Consider the following 13,925-nt stretch of genomic DNA (forward strand, 5'->3'; position numbering starts at 1 on the left):
TCCAAGTTCCCTCACACTGTCGTATCCCCACTAAGACACCCATCATAGTGTACAGCCACATCTCATGGTCTGGATATGCTGATGATCAATACATGTATTCTTAGTGAACGGGTGTCTGGGCAGGACAGCAGAAAGAGAGAGGAAGGTTACCTAGAGGGAAACCTCTTCCGTTCTGCTTAGGACCAGTTCCATCCCTGGATGACACTGTGCACACACCCTGGCTGGCAGGCTGTGACAGCCCCGAAGAGCTGCCTTGCCCTGAGTCTGAGCCAGGACCCTGGTCTCCCTTCCAGGGCACAGTGGCATGAAGATCAAAGCCTGGCAGGAGCCGCAGTATTCCTCAAACTCCACACCTTCATTCCACAGACAGCGTAAACCGAATGCCAGAGCCCCACTATCTGGCACTGGGTCAGTGTTTCCACTTGTGATAGCAAGGTAACTTTCGGTGTCTTGGGAAGGAAACACTGCCAAACTGGACACTAGTAACATAGCAACCGAGGTGATATGGGGATGGAGGAAGAGTCAGGAGATACACTTCTCTCTGTGTACCTTCTGGCACTATTTACTTTTATTAACCCCTTTCAGCTCTCTGAGAATCCTTCTGATTACATCAGGAGGAAAAACCAGTCGGTGCCCACACATCTTCAGAGCTTCTCGCCTGCCACTCCGGCAGGCACAAGCTTGAATGCACAACACTGCTTGATTTTCACTTAACTAACAGAACGCTTCTATTTATACCAAACTGTGTTTCATCTGCTAATGTGAAGTATCATTTCCTTCCACAATAAATGCCGGTTCGTAGTTTATTTTTTAACTTTAAATTTTAATTTTTTTAAGATGGGGTCTCACTCTGTCCCCCAGACTGGAGTGCAGTAGTGCAATCACAGCTCACTGCAGCCTTCACCTCCCAGGCTCAGGTAATCCTCCCACCTCAGCCTCCCAGGTAGCTGGGACTATAGGTACCCGCTAATATGCCTCGCTAATTTTTTGGGTGCGTGCACAGTGTCATCCAGAGATGGAACTGGTCCTAAGCAGAACGAAAGAGGTCATAATGCCACCTACCTCAAAGGGTTATGATGAGGATGAAATGGATCAGTACATGCAAAGCATTTAGACCAGCCCCTGGCCTTCAATAAGCACTGTACATGATTGGAGGCTCTAGTTATTCATGAGATGAAACAATCTCCAAAATATACCTACAAAAGCAAAGCAAGATGCAGAATAATAAGTACAGTTGTCACCACTTGCATAAAACAGGAATGTGTGGGATATGCCCAAATGTGTGTGCTGATTGATGGATAAAGGATCTCTGGAAGAAGACATGGCTAAACTAGACACTAGTAACCTAGTAACTGAGGTTATATGGAGATGCAGGAAGAGTCAGGAGACATGCTTCTTCCTGTGTACCTTCTTTTATTGTTTAATTACTATCTTATTTATTTTTTAAACAAGAGTATGTATCTTCTACTTCTAAATTTAAATATTAAACAATTTTTTAAAAAAGGAAAGTCGTCCAGTTCAAGTATGCAGCCAGCATCACAGACAGCAGGCCTGGAGGATGGGAAATGAAGGAGGAGGTGGTTTCACGTTTTCCAGCAAAACATTCTTAGGGCTCTGGCTGGCCCAGTGGAGATGGGGAATGGAGAAGAAAGATTCCGAACTATGTAGGAAAAATATTTATGCCTCATTTTTTCATAAAAGACACAATGACTCAGGACTTAGGTTTGCTAGGCACTGGGCTATACTCTATGCCAATCACTCTCCCCAGAATAATCCAGACAAATGAACTGGCAGCAACCCCATGTTCCAGGGAGGGACTGGGCTCAGAGGGTTTGTGTGGCAGGGCCTTCAAGTCAGGCCCAGCTGACTCTAACACCTATGCTCTTCCAGCACACAGGGCTGCTTTCCACTAATTACCTAACACTGGGGAAGCTTAAAAAGGGAGGGGAGGTCAACTTAAAGAAATATATTCAGTAAATGACAGAGGGCCTATGATAGGATAAAGCTGTGGGGCTGTACCTGAATGTCATCCTAGAAAGACAAGCAGTGAGCCCAGGGTGGAGCTGGGACCAGAACTTGGGCTCCTGGGCGTCCAGTCTGAGCTCTCTCTACCACCCCCATGTCTCAGGGCAGTCATGAGGAGGGAGACACCTTTGCCAAAACTTGCCTGTTGGCCCGGAGTTGATGTCATATCCCTGAGCCCACACAACATCAATCGAGGCTTGAACAAGTAAAAGGTAAAGTGACTCATGGCTCCAGTTAGGGTCTACCTGTGACCAGCTGCCGCTAGGTACAAACGGACGCTCCTCAGGCCCTCCCCACGTGGCAAAGAACAAAGTCACTGGGCCTGTCCTGCAGCCCTGGACTTGGAAGGCCGGCCCACAGCTTGCAGCAGAGCTGTTGAACACAGAGGAAGAGAGAGGTGGGGGGATGCTGGATGTTCACCAGTTACTGACACACATGTATTTCATAATCTAGAGAGATACTGAAAATCTCAACACATTTTTAGCCAAATAGTGAAAACGCAGTGGAGTTTATAGTTTGTGAGTTGTTTTGTTTTGATTTGCCTCTTCTAGAAGGATTGCCATACTGGTCCACATTCTTCACCTCTGCCCTTTTTCTCTCCCAGGCCAATACATGAACGAAAGCTATATTGTGTCAGGCTGATGGGAGTTCGAGAGAAAAGAAGTGGAGTGGGATACGTGTGTGTGCCTGCTTGCATGTATGTGTATGTACATGCATGCATGTGAATGTGCATATGTGCTACCGTGTGGTCCATGCCAAACTGCACGTGCATGTATGCAAATGTGTATGTGTGCACATGTGTGCACAAACACTCATGCTAGCATGCTTTAGAAAGGAGGGAGCCTCAAGGTGCTAAGGACTGGGCAGATAAGGACTCGGTGATAAGGACTAGGCTTATTGAGTGAATGAATGAATGAATGAACAAAATACCCAGACTTGTAGTCTCCTCTGCATCCTTCCTAGCCCCAGAGAGAGATAAGCCTTTTCTCTAAAGCAAGTGATGGGTGGCCTTTAGCATTTATCTCCACCATCATTACACCTGTGGGACCCCCTGAACAGACCACCACCACCTCCCTTACAGAACTTCAAGAAGAAAAAAAGCGGAGCTTACTGGAAAATCCTTTCTCTGCATTATTTGTTCCTCAGTGACTGTGGTAATGACCCTGGGGCTGAGGGAGGAGGGGGACTGTAGACTTGTATAACCAGACATGGTAACTAGTAAGTGCTCAAAAGAAATCCCTAGCAATGAAGCATGAATTTGGGACACATAGTGCCGCCAGCAGCTGGGTGGCTGGAGTGAACTGTTTGCAAAGAGGACTGTGATCATTACTGGCATGGCTGCAGGCATGGCCCTTCGCATTGTGACTCTGCAAGGAGAGGGGGGCTTGCTTTTCTAACCCAGAACTCTGGGCTTGGCTGTGTAACTTGCTTTGGCCAATGGGATATTAGCAAATATGACACAAGTAGAAGCTTGAAAAGTGCTTGCACATTGGGGTTTGCTCACTTTGGACTCTTTTTCTTTTTTTAATTGACCAGAAAACTGCAACCACATGAGTGGCCCCAATTGAACCCTGCCCAAATTGCTGACCCACAGAATTATGAGCACAGAAAATGGTGGTTGTTCTAAGTCACTGAGTTTTGAGGTAGTTTGTTATGCAGCAACTGATAACTGATACAAAGGCTTTAAGTAAGTCACTTCCCTATGCCTCCATTTCTTTATCTGTAAAAATGTAAGAGTGTTAATTAAATAATATATATACAATACCTAATACAGAGTGAGATGCATCATAAGCACTCATGAAGTGGTTACAGATGTTAGGATCATCCCTGTTTGGCAACAAAGAGAAGGAAAGTCAACGAGGTTAATTGACTTGGCCGAGTTGGTAAGTGGTACAGCAGGAATTCAAACCCAGGTCTGTCTGTGATCAGTGTGCACTGCTGTGATCCTACGTTGCCTTCCCTGTTGAGAACTCCCTCTCTCTTCCTCTCATTCCCTCTGCTTCTTTCATTCCTACCCATCCAAAGGCACCAAGCTCAAAGCTCACCCTGGAACACAGTAGCCCACTTTTCTGAATCTTTTTTCTTCTTGTTCTCCCTCCCTTCCTCCCTCCTCTTCTCAATCCATCTCTCACACATGTGCTTCTCCCTCAACTAATACACACCCATCTCCTCCTATGTGTGTGCATGGCTGGCCAGGGGCTCTGGGCACACTGTGGGGAACAAGGTCCAGCCCCACAGAGCTCATGGGCAAGTTACACAGCCAAGCCCAGAGGTACCTCCCCTGTGAGCCCATGTGTCCAGCACATACTAGGCTCTGACTTGTGTTGTATCAACAGTTCACACACTACTCTTTTTTAAAATTATTATTATTATACTTTAATTTCTAGGGTACATGTGCATAACATGCAGGTTTGTTACATAGGTATACATGTGCCATGTTGGTTTACTACACCCATCAACTCATCATTTACATTAGGTATTTCTCCTAATGCTATCCTTCTCCCAGTCCCCCACCCCGACAGGCCCCGGTGGATCACACACTACTCTTATCTCTCTGCCCAGATTCCAAACTCCTTAGGAGTAAGACCAGTTTCTTTCATGTTTTTCATCCCTCCCTCCTCCCTCCTTTGCTTCAACGAGCACACTGGAAGCACCAAGGATGTACAAGACTCTGACAGAGGCAGACTCTGAAATGTTCACGATCCCCCACTGTGCCCTACTGCAGCTCTGGGCCCACAGCATGTGGACCCAAATGCGTGAATTTAACTGAGTTTCTGAGTAACTACTGAAGACTCTGTGTGTAGTCAACAAATGATCTTCACGGGGGGTGTGCTGGCACCATGAGGATCCCACTCTTCCACGTGCAGCCAAAGGAGAATGCTGGGGACCCTTCCTCCTCCACTAGCTCCTGGTGACCCTCACCAGGCTGCTGTGGAAATGGCAAGGCATGGCTCATCCTGCTGGGGCCTCAGCCATCCTGCCTGGCCTGTGTCTCCAATACCAGCGGCATTTCCGTCCAGCCATCCTGCCCTGCAGCCAGCACAGGGAGGTGTGCATGGAGCACCTGCTGGATTCAGGCCTCTGTGCTGGGCACTGGGACCTCGAAGGACACAGAGAGATGACACTGTCCTCCTGATCTCTGACCACCACCTGGCCTTGTCCAGTCTACAAACCACAGAAAGATGACCAGTCCCGTTTGTCACAGGTGAAACCGACAAGTGAAGGGACTTGCTCAAGGCCACACAGTTGGGTTCAAATGGAGCCTTTGGGCCTTTCAAGCAGTGTTTCTCAGCCAAGACCTGACTCCCGGGGAGTTCACACTCCAACATGTTGGAAGACGGGATATAGACAATAAAGATACAAGAGATTTTGGTACATCTGCCATAGGAACTTGAAGCCGAGAGGTAACAACATTCTGAAGGTGGTGGGGTTTGGTCTGAGTTTGAAAAATGAGCGTGACACTAACAGGTAGGTATAGACAGCAGGGACTGCAGAGGAAAAGCAGCAGAGGGGGAAGGTATTTGGTGTAAATAGAGGGCACCAAGAAGAGGAGCCCTGCTGGAGGTCACAGCAAAAGTTAGAGACCTAGGTGGGGATGACTGGGGGGTCCCAGGACATTGGGGCTAAGTTGTTTTGACATTGTGGAGGAAAGTGACCCAAAGTGGAGCCTGAGGAACATAAAAAGGACTTAGACTGGGGAGCACCTGGTCTAGCCAAATTCGCTGCAGAATTCTAAGCAGGACAATCCCATTCAGTTACCAGGCTTGCATTATTTATCACCACCCTTCCCCCCACCGTGAGTATGTACAACAGCCTACTTCACAGCCATCAGGGAGGAGCCAATGATGGTGATGATGATGATAGTGATGCTCAGAACTTCTGATACAGAATGCTCTTCTTTTCTCTTTGTTCTGAGCATGCATCGCATATAGGATCTCCTTTAATTCTCACAAGGATGTGCACTAAGCAGGTACTAGTATTTCTACTTAACATCTGGATTTGAACCCAGATCTCCGGCTTCAGAATCTGTGCCTTAACCCAACAGGCTGTTCTGCCCCCCAGTGACCAGCTGATGCAAAGCAATATGTATTCTCAAGCAGCAATTCTTCCTTTACCCTAAGAATGACCCAAGTAAAAACTATCTACAGCTCAAGTTTTGCTCCTTAATTTGGAATCACAGAATTAAAAGTTTCAACTTTTACCTAAGAACTCTCACCCCTGTTTTACTGATTGGGAGACTGAGACCCAGGAAAAATAATGCCTTGCCTAGAGTTCCGTAGCATGCTGGGATCTGAGGCAGGCTTTCTGACCTGAGGTCCAGGCCCTCCCACAAAGGCTCTCAGTGCCTCTGAAGAATTTACCACCTGCTGGCCACACAGGATATAAACATAGAAAGATAATAAAACTGAACAGAAGGGGCTTCTCACAGCCTGCTGTTCTTTCTCCTCATACCAGGGATTTCAAATTCAATTTTAGCAGCAGATTCTCCCCAACACACAAACACACTTTTCATGAAATGCTATATAGGGCACCTATCTATTTAAAACATAACCATTCTCCACTGTTCTGATTGGGGTAGGGTTGAGGGGCCTGGAGCTCTACCTGCTGGGTCTACCCACCCCACTCCCCACACCTCTCCATGGAGTCCCCACACTCCTCTCGAGGAAGCCGTAGGCTCCCCAGAGCACAGTCTGAAAGTCCCTGCATCATCGCTTCATGTGTTTGTGTCCCCATTCACTCACCTTCTTGGATTCTAAAACTCATCTCAAGCACAGTTAGATACTGACTCCAAACAGGTAACAAGGTCAGCTGTGGACCACACTGTGATGTTCTGAAATTATGCCTTGGAGATGGCAAGGCAGGCTCACCCCATAGCCTCACGTGATCCTCGGAGCCGTGCTCCATTTTGCAGATGCAAATACTGAGACCCAGACAAACTGCCCACCTGCCTATGGTCCCGCAGCCGGTAAGGAAGGGCCTCCACTGGAGCCTGTGCTGCCTGACTTCAAAACCTACATCCCCGCCTTCAGGAGCCTTCACACTCACACTCCCATGGCCTTGACTTTGTGCCCTCTGTTCTTGCAGGTAACACATCCACAGCTGCAGGTCGCTTGAATCTCTTGTGAACTTTGACAAACCAGACAAGCCCAGGCCCTACCCCAGATGTACAGAATCAGAAGCTGAGGCTGTGAGTCATTACATCCTGACATGATGACCCACTGTCACTCAGCATAAAACACAGCAAAAAAGGCCCGGGGTCATTCCAGACCTCTGTTTTGCCTCCCTCCAGCTCTGGTGATGAAGACAGAAGACCCAATCCCAAAACAGCAGTGAGCCTGGGCAGAACTTACTGTGTAGAGCTCGTTGGTCACCTTCAGGAGCTCCTCGTGCATCTGCAGGCCAATCTCCTTGCTCTGGAATATGGAAGAACAAATGTCAGCAGGGGAGAAGTTTGCTGGCTACATTTACCAATCTCTTTTCAAAATGGAAAGGTCAGGAATGTTTCGGGTGGGGTTGGAAGGGGTACATAAATCAGCATAAATTTCATTGATCTACATGTAAATTCCTCAATTTATGTCCACGAAACAAACCCATAGAGAGAGGTTCATTGCACATGGGATTCCCTGGTCCTATGAGTTGGGGAACCCTACACATCACTTCCCTACCACAGTGACTCCCAGTGACAGCAGCATACTAAAGATGTGAGGAAGCCCCACAGAATTTTTCTTTAATTCTATGTGTCCTAAGCTGGTATAACCGGAGTCTGAGCTTCTTGTACAATCCTCATGAATGGCTAGAGAGTAGGGTTCCATAGAACACACTTTGAGAAACAATGATGTGGCATCCCAATTCCTCTTGAGAGTAAACGATAATTCTCAAGTCCTCCAGGAAACATCTCAGGTCCTCCAGAACATGAGTCTCCAGCCTTCAGGCCACAGATCAGTCCGTGGCCCATTAAGAACCAGGCCGCACAGCAGGAGGTGAGTAGAGGCCAAGAGAGCATTTCCACCTGAGCTCCACCTCCTGTCAGATCAGTGGTGGCATTAGATTCTCATAGGTCCTTGAACCCGGTTGTGAACCGCGCATGTGAGGGATCTAGGTTGCACGCTCCTTATGAAAATCTAATGCAGGATGCTCTCTCTCTGTCTCCCATCACCCCCAGATGAAACCATGTAGTTGCAGGAAAACAAGCTCAGGGCTCAAACTGATTCTACATTACAGTGAGTTGCATAATTATTTCATTATATATTACAATGCAATAATATAGAAATAAAATACACAATAAATGTAATGTGCTTCAATCATGCCAAACCATTGCCCCACCCTGATTCAAGGAAAAATTGTTTTCCACAAAACTGGTCCCTGGTGCCAAAAAGGTTGGGGACCACTCTCCAGAAGACATTTCCTGAAGGATTGTCTTCTTTGACTGAGAATCAGCAGCTGGCACCCACTTGGACATCGCCTTCTTAGCTTTCCAGGACTGGTTACAACAGATGCCCTAACCTTAGTTTGACTTCAAATTTCAGCTTGGCCCTCACCTGTGCTGGTCCCCTGGTCTGCCTAATCTCGTCTTACCACTGCCTGGATCCTGACACAGTGGCAGGTCCACACTGTCAAGGTGTCTGTTCCAATGAGGGACAGGAGCACTACAGGTTGGCAGAAAGGCCTTGGGGGCACAAGGCAAAAGATCTAGCATCTCATTTCCACTGTTTTACCAGCTGGCTGTGTAGCCTTGGAGAATCACTTCCCCTTTTGAGCCTTAGCTACCTCACCTATCAAATAAAAAGCTTAAACTAAAACAATGCTCTCCAAAGCATGGTCTGAAGATCGCTGCTATATGCTATGCTAAAAAAGGGGGGCAGGAGCTTCTAAGACTACATGCATTTGGGAAAAAAGCTAGTTGAACAAAGGTAGACAAGTTTTCTTAATGCAGGACTTCTCAGTGCCTTTAATGTCCTTCCTTGCATGCAGATTTTCTAGGAAGGAGGTGTAGTATGCAGTTTCATTGACCACAGTCCTGTGGTTTTCATGATATTTAAGGACACAATTCAGAATTGGCTTTCATGATATTTAAGGACACAATTCAGAAAACAATGAGAAAATTATCTCTAGGTTCCATGCAACTTGAAAAGTCTAGAATTCTTTGTTATTTTATTTATGATTGTGATTATGATTTTGGTAAATATTCTCTGCTATAATCTGAATGTTTGTGTCCCCCTCAAAATTCCTATTTTGAAATCCTAACTCCCAATGTGATGGTATTAGGAGGTGATGTCTTTGGGAGGTGATTAGGTCATAAGGGTGGAACCCTCAGGAATGGGACTAGTGCCTGATATGGTTTGAACCTCTGTCCCTGCCAAATCTCATGTTGAAATGGAATTCCCAGCATTGGAGGCAGAGCCTGGTGGGAGATGTTTGGATCATGGGGGTCGATCCCTCATGAACGGCTTAGTGCCATCCCCTTGGTGTATTCTGAAGTGTGTGGCACCTGCACCTCCCACTTTCTCTCTGTTGCTCCCACTCCTGCCATATGAAATGCCTGCTCCACCTTCACTTTCTACCGTGATTGGAAGCTTCCTGAGATCTCACCAGGAACAGATGCCTGTGCTATGCTTCCTGTACAGACTGCAGAACTGTAAGCCAATTAAACTTCTTTTCTTTACAAATTACCCAGCCTCAGGTATTCCTTTACAGCAATGTAAGAACAGACTAATACAATGTCCTTAAAGAGACCCAAGAGAGCTACCTTGCCCCTTCCACCATGTGAAGACACAGCAAGAGGTTGCCCTCTATGAACCAGGAAGCAATCTCTCACCAGACATCAAATCTGTCAGTGCCTTGCTCTTAGATTTCCCAGGCTCTAGCACTGTCAGAAATACATCTCTGTTGTTTATAAGTCACCCAGTATATGGTATTTCATTATAGCCACCTAAAAGTACCAAGATACTCTTCCTGTTTGCCCAGACCATCATGTTAAGTTTCTGTATTGAAAATGGGAGCCATGATCTCGGCTCCCTGAGCAGCTGCAGCCTCCTGCTCTCCCTCCCAGCTCCTTCAGCCTCATAGCTGGACCAGCTGCTGATGGGCAAAGACCAGTCTTCCTCCCACCCTTGCAGAGGTGAGAAGCCTCTGAACCCAGCAGTAGCTCATGAAGGCTTAGTATCAGAATGATGCCTTCTCAGGCTCCTTCTCCTCACCTCCCACAGCCCTTTCTCTCAGCTTTCAGGCCTGGCTTGCCAAGAATCACCTTTCTGAAGGTGGTCTCTGCTTGTGCCAGACCCCTTAACAGACAGCAGAAACCTCGGAGGCAATTACAGAGACCTGTTTAGACCTCCCTCCAGCTTTGAGAGGTAAAGAAAGGTGACCCAGTGCAAAACTGCAGTAGAGGGTGTGCAGAACCTTCTGTGCAGAGCTCACTGGGGGCCTTCAACAGTGTCCTGTGATTTCTATGGGCCTTCAACAGTGTCCTGTGGGCTCTATGAACCCAATTAGCTATCCCCATTTCCTATTCTCCATGATTCTCTCAAGTGAACAATCAGTGCCTCAGTTTCCCCTGTGGCTCCTCCCCCTGATGTTTCCCCATCACTGCTGACTCCAGATTCTCTGACACTCTCCAGTGGCCTCCTCGTGGTCCTCAAACTCCCCAACACCTTTGATACCCAAGACCCTATTTCTTATGTGTTTATTTTTATGATCTAACTTTTTACATAGGTAATAAAGGCACATGGTTAAAGAAATTCTAACAGCCAGCAGGTAAAATGGAAAGAATAGGTCTCCCAAGCTCCTCCTTGTCTAGAGGCAACTGTTATGAAAAATTTCTTCTGATACTTTCCAGAAATAATCTATGAATAAACAAGCATACATTTGCATATCATATGTTCTCTCTTAACACAAATGGGAGCATATCATACACCCTTTGCATCTTGCTTTTTTCACTGAACGATACCTCTGACAGATTTTTCCATCACGTAACTCTTATATCCCCTTTTTTGCACAGCTGCTTGGGATTCCACATACCGGAAACATCATAATTAATTTAGCCAGCTCTTTAAGGGATGGATATTTACATTGCCTCTAGTATCGTATTATCTCAAACACTGATGCAGTGAACATCCTTGTGTGCTGTCACTGTGCATATGGGCAGGACCCCATCCTAGAGGCAGTTCTGCTGGGAAGAGTCCTGTCTTCAGAATTCCCTCCAGCCTTCCCTTCTTGGTCCCTGCTGCAGCTGGCTCCCTCACATGCTCCTGACTTCAGCTCCCACTTCTTGGTTACCAGAAGCCATGTCATAATCTCCCAGGCCTTTCTCCTGGGCTCTGTCCTGCCCAGGAGACCTTCAGCCCAAGCTCAAAGACCTGTATCCTTAGCTGCTGCAAAACAGTATGGTCTAGATGTCCCCTCATCCCCTCAAACTCAAATTATCCAAAGATGAACTATTCCCCCATCCCTTCAATTTTGGTCAATGGGATAGTATCTTCCTGGGCTTGTCACTGGATACCTAGGAATTCTATTTGATACTTTTTTTAATTCCTCCTTCTCAATCCAATCTGTTACTGGGTCCTGCCTGCAAACTGCCCAATTATTTGTTCCGAATAGCAGGCAAGCTGGCCTTCCCCACTTCCCAGTATCCATTCTTGCCCTTCCTACTTCCTAAGAGAGCCATGAATTTGCCCAGGAATTCATTCCTCCAGGAGAGTTCTTCAAGGGAAGCTGGAGGCTATCTCAACTCAAGATGGTGGATTCCGGTATGTGTTATTAGTCCAAAGGTGAGTATGTGACTTAACTGGATGGAAGAGAAAGACTTCTATGGTCAAATGAAAAGTTTTAGCTTTTCTACTGAGTGCTGGCGAGAGAAGGAAGGAAGGAAGGAGGGAGGGAGGGAGGGAGGGAGGGAGGGAGGGAGGGAGGGAGGCAGGGAGGGAGGGAGGGAGGGAAAGAAAGGAAGGAAGGAAGGAAAGGAAGGAGGGAGGGAGGGAGGGAGGGAGGGAAGGAAGGAAGGAAGGAAGGAAGGAAAGAAGGAAGGAAGGAAGGAAGGAAGGAAGGAAGGAAGGAAGGAAGGAAGGAAGGAAGGAAGGAAGGAAGGGGAAATGCATGCAGCCCAGTTGCTACCAGCAGGCATCTTAGAACCAAAAGAGGAAGCAGACTTAGGAGTAATGACCTTCTGGACAATTGATTGGACTGAAAACCCAGAGCCAGCCTCACAGTGAATTTCCACTTCTGTAGCTTTATTGATCAAGTCACTTTCAGCTGGGGTTTTCTGTTACTTGCAGCCAAAAGCATCCTAAGGGATTCAGTCCTATTTTCCACCACCAGTTCCCATAGCAAGCACATCATCACTGTAGATCCAGATCACTTTGTTAAGAGGCACCTCTTACCAAAATCCTTAGCTCTTGTCTCTTTGAGCTCTTGTTCTGCAGGCCTGTGCCAGTGAAATTTCCTGGAAATGGACTAATCCTATTCCTCCAAAGCCTCCTCATCGTCTATAGAATCAAGCCCCAGCTCCTTAGCTTGACTTCTGAGTCAAGCTAACTCTACATGACTAGCACAGGCCTGTTGGGTAGCAGAGGGGATGACTTTGGGGGCCACAGAGACCTGGTTTGGAGGCAGGGCTTTTAGTCGTTCAACTTCTTGGCATCTTAGCTTTCCTGACTGTAAAATGAGCACCTTGTTATGTCTTCTCTGCACTTGTAAATGATCTTGTTTGTTTACTTGTTCATTCATTTATCATTTGTTTCCCCTGCTTCTATGTCAGCCCCATAAGGGCAAAGAGACTTTCTCTCTGGCAATGAATGCTCAGATTTTCCATCTGCTGGGAGTGCTGCAGGCAGACAGCCCTCAGCTGAGAGCACCCTACAGGGATGGCCTCAGAGGACAAAATGGCACCAGTATACACCTCCTTCTGAGTGTGGCCCTTACCCAAAGACTGACCACTGTGGGGCATCGAGGTCAGCCTCTTCCTGTCTCAACTCAGACAGCTCTGAGGAGTCATTCCATCTTCAGAACTCCCTGCTTCTACACTGTTGGTGGGAGTGTAAATTAGTTCAACCATTGTGGAAGATAGTGTGGCGATTCCTCAAAGATCTAAAGTGAGAAGTACCATTCAACCCAGCAATCCCATTGCTGGGTATATACCCAAAGGAATATAAGTCATTCTGTTATAAAGACACATGTATGTATATGTTCATTGTAGCACTATTCACAATAGCAAAGACATGGAATCAACCCAAATACCCATCAATGATAGATTAGAAAAAGAAAATATGGTACAATATACACCATGGAATACTATGCAGCCATAAAAAAGAATGAGATAATGTTCTTCACAATATGGATGAAGCTGGAAGCCATTATCCTTAGCAAACTAACACAGTAAAAGAAAACCAAATACCACACGTTCTTATTTATAAGTGGGAGCTAAATAATGAGAACACATTGACACATAGAAGAGAACAACACACACTGGGGCCTATCAGAGGATGGATGGTGGGAGGAGGGAGAGGATTAGGAAATATAACTAATGGATACAAGGCTAAATACCTAGGTGATAAAATAATTGGTATAACAAACCCCCATGACACACGTTTACCTATGTAACAAATCTGTACATCCTGTACATGTACTCCTGAACTGAAAACAAAAGTTTTAAAAAAGCTCCCCACCGGGCTAGCTAGGACTTCTAGTAAGGCAGCCTGCATTACAGCTCGACCTCACCTTGCTGCCTCACCTGCCTTCCCAAGTGGCTCATCCTGAGAACACTCCTTCATCATTCTCCTAGAAGCTAAATTCAGATGTCCCAGGGTCTGCTTCCTGGGGGACCCAATCTGCAGTATCTTATTCCTCTATTCCTGCATTTCTGCAATGCAACAGAGCCTGCCACATGGTACATGCTCATTAAATAT

The 13,925-nt window shown here is 46.6% G+C and overlaps 1 protein-coding gene across 5 annotated transcripts in view; it reads right to left on the reverse strand.

Annotated features, from left to right (window-relative positions):
- SRGAP3 (SLIT-ROBO Rho GTPase activating protein 3) overlaps positions 1–13,925 on the reverse strand; it is a 321,293-nt gene that overhangs the window by 88,347 nt on the left and 219,021 nt on the right. For all 5 annotated transcript variants that reach the window (XM_050778617.1, XM_050778616.1, XM_050778615.1 and 2 more), the window contains exon 4: positions 7,377–7,439. In XM_050778617.1, coding sequence (XP_050634574.1) covers positions 7,377–7,439 — 63 coding nt within the window. The remainder of the gene's footprint in view (positions 1–7,376; positions 7,440–13,925) is intronic.

Source organism: Macaca thibetana, chromosome 2 (assembly GCF_024542745.1).
Source record: "Macaca thibetana thibetana isolate TM-01 chromosome 2, ASM2454274v1, whole genome shotgun sequence".
NCBI lineage: Eukaryota > Metazoa > Chordata > Mammalia > Primates > Cercopithecidae > Macaca > Macaca thibetana.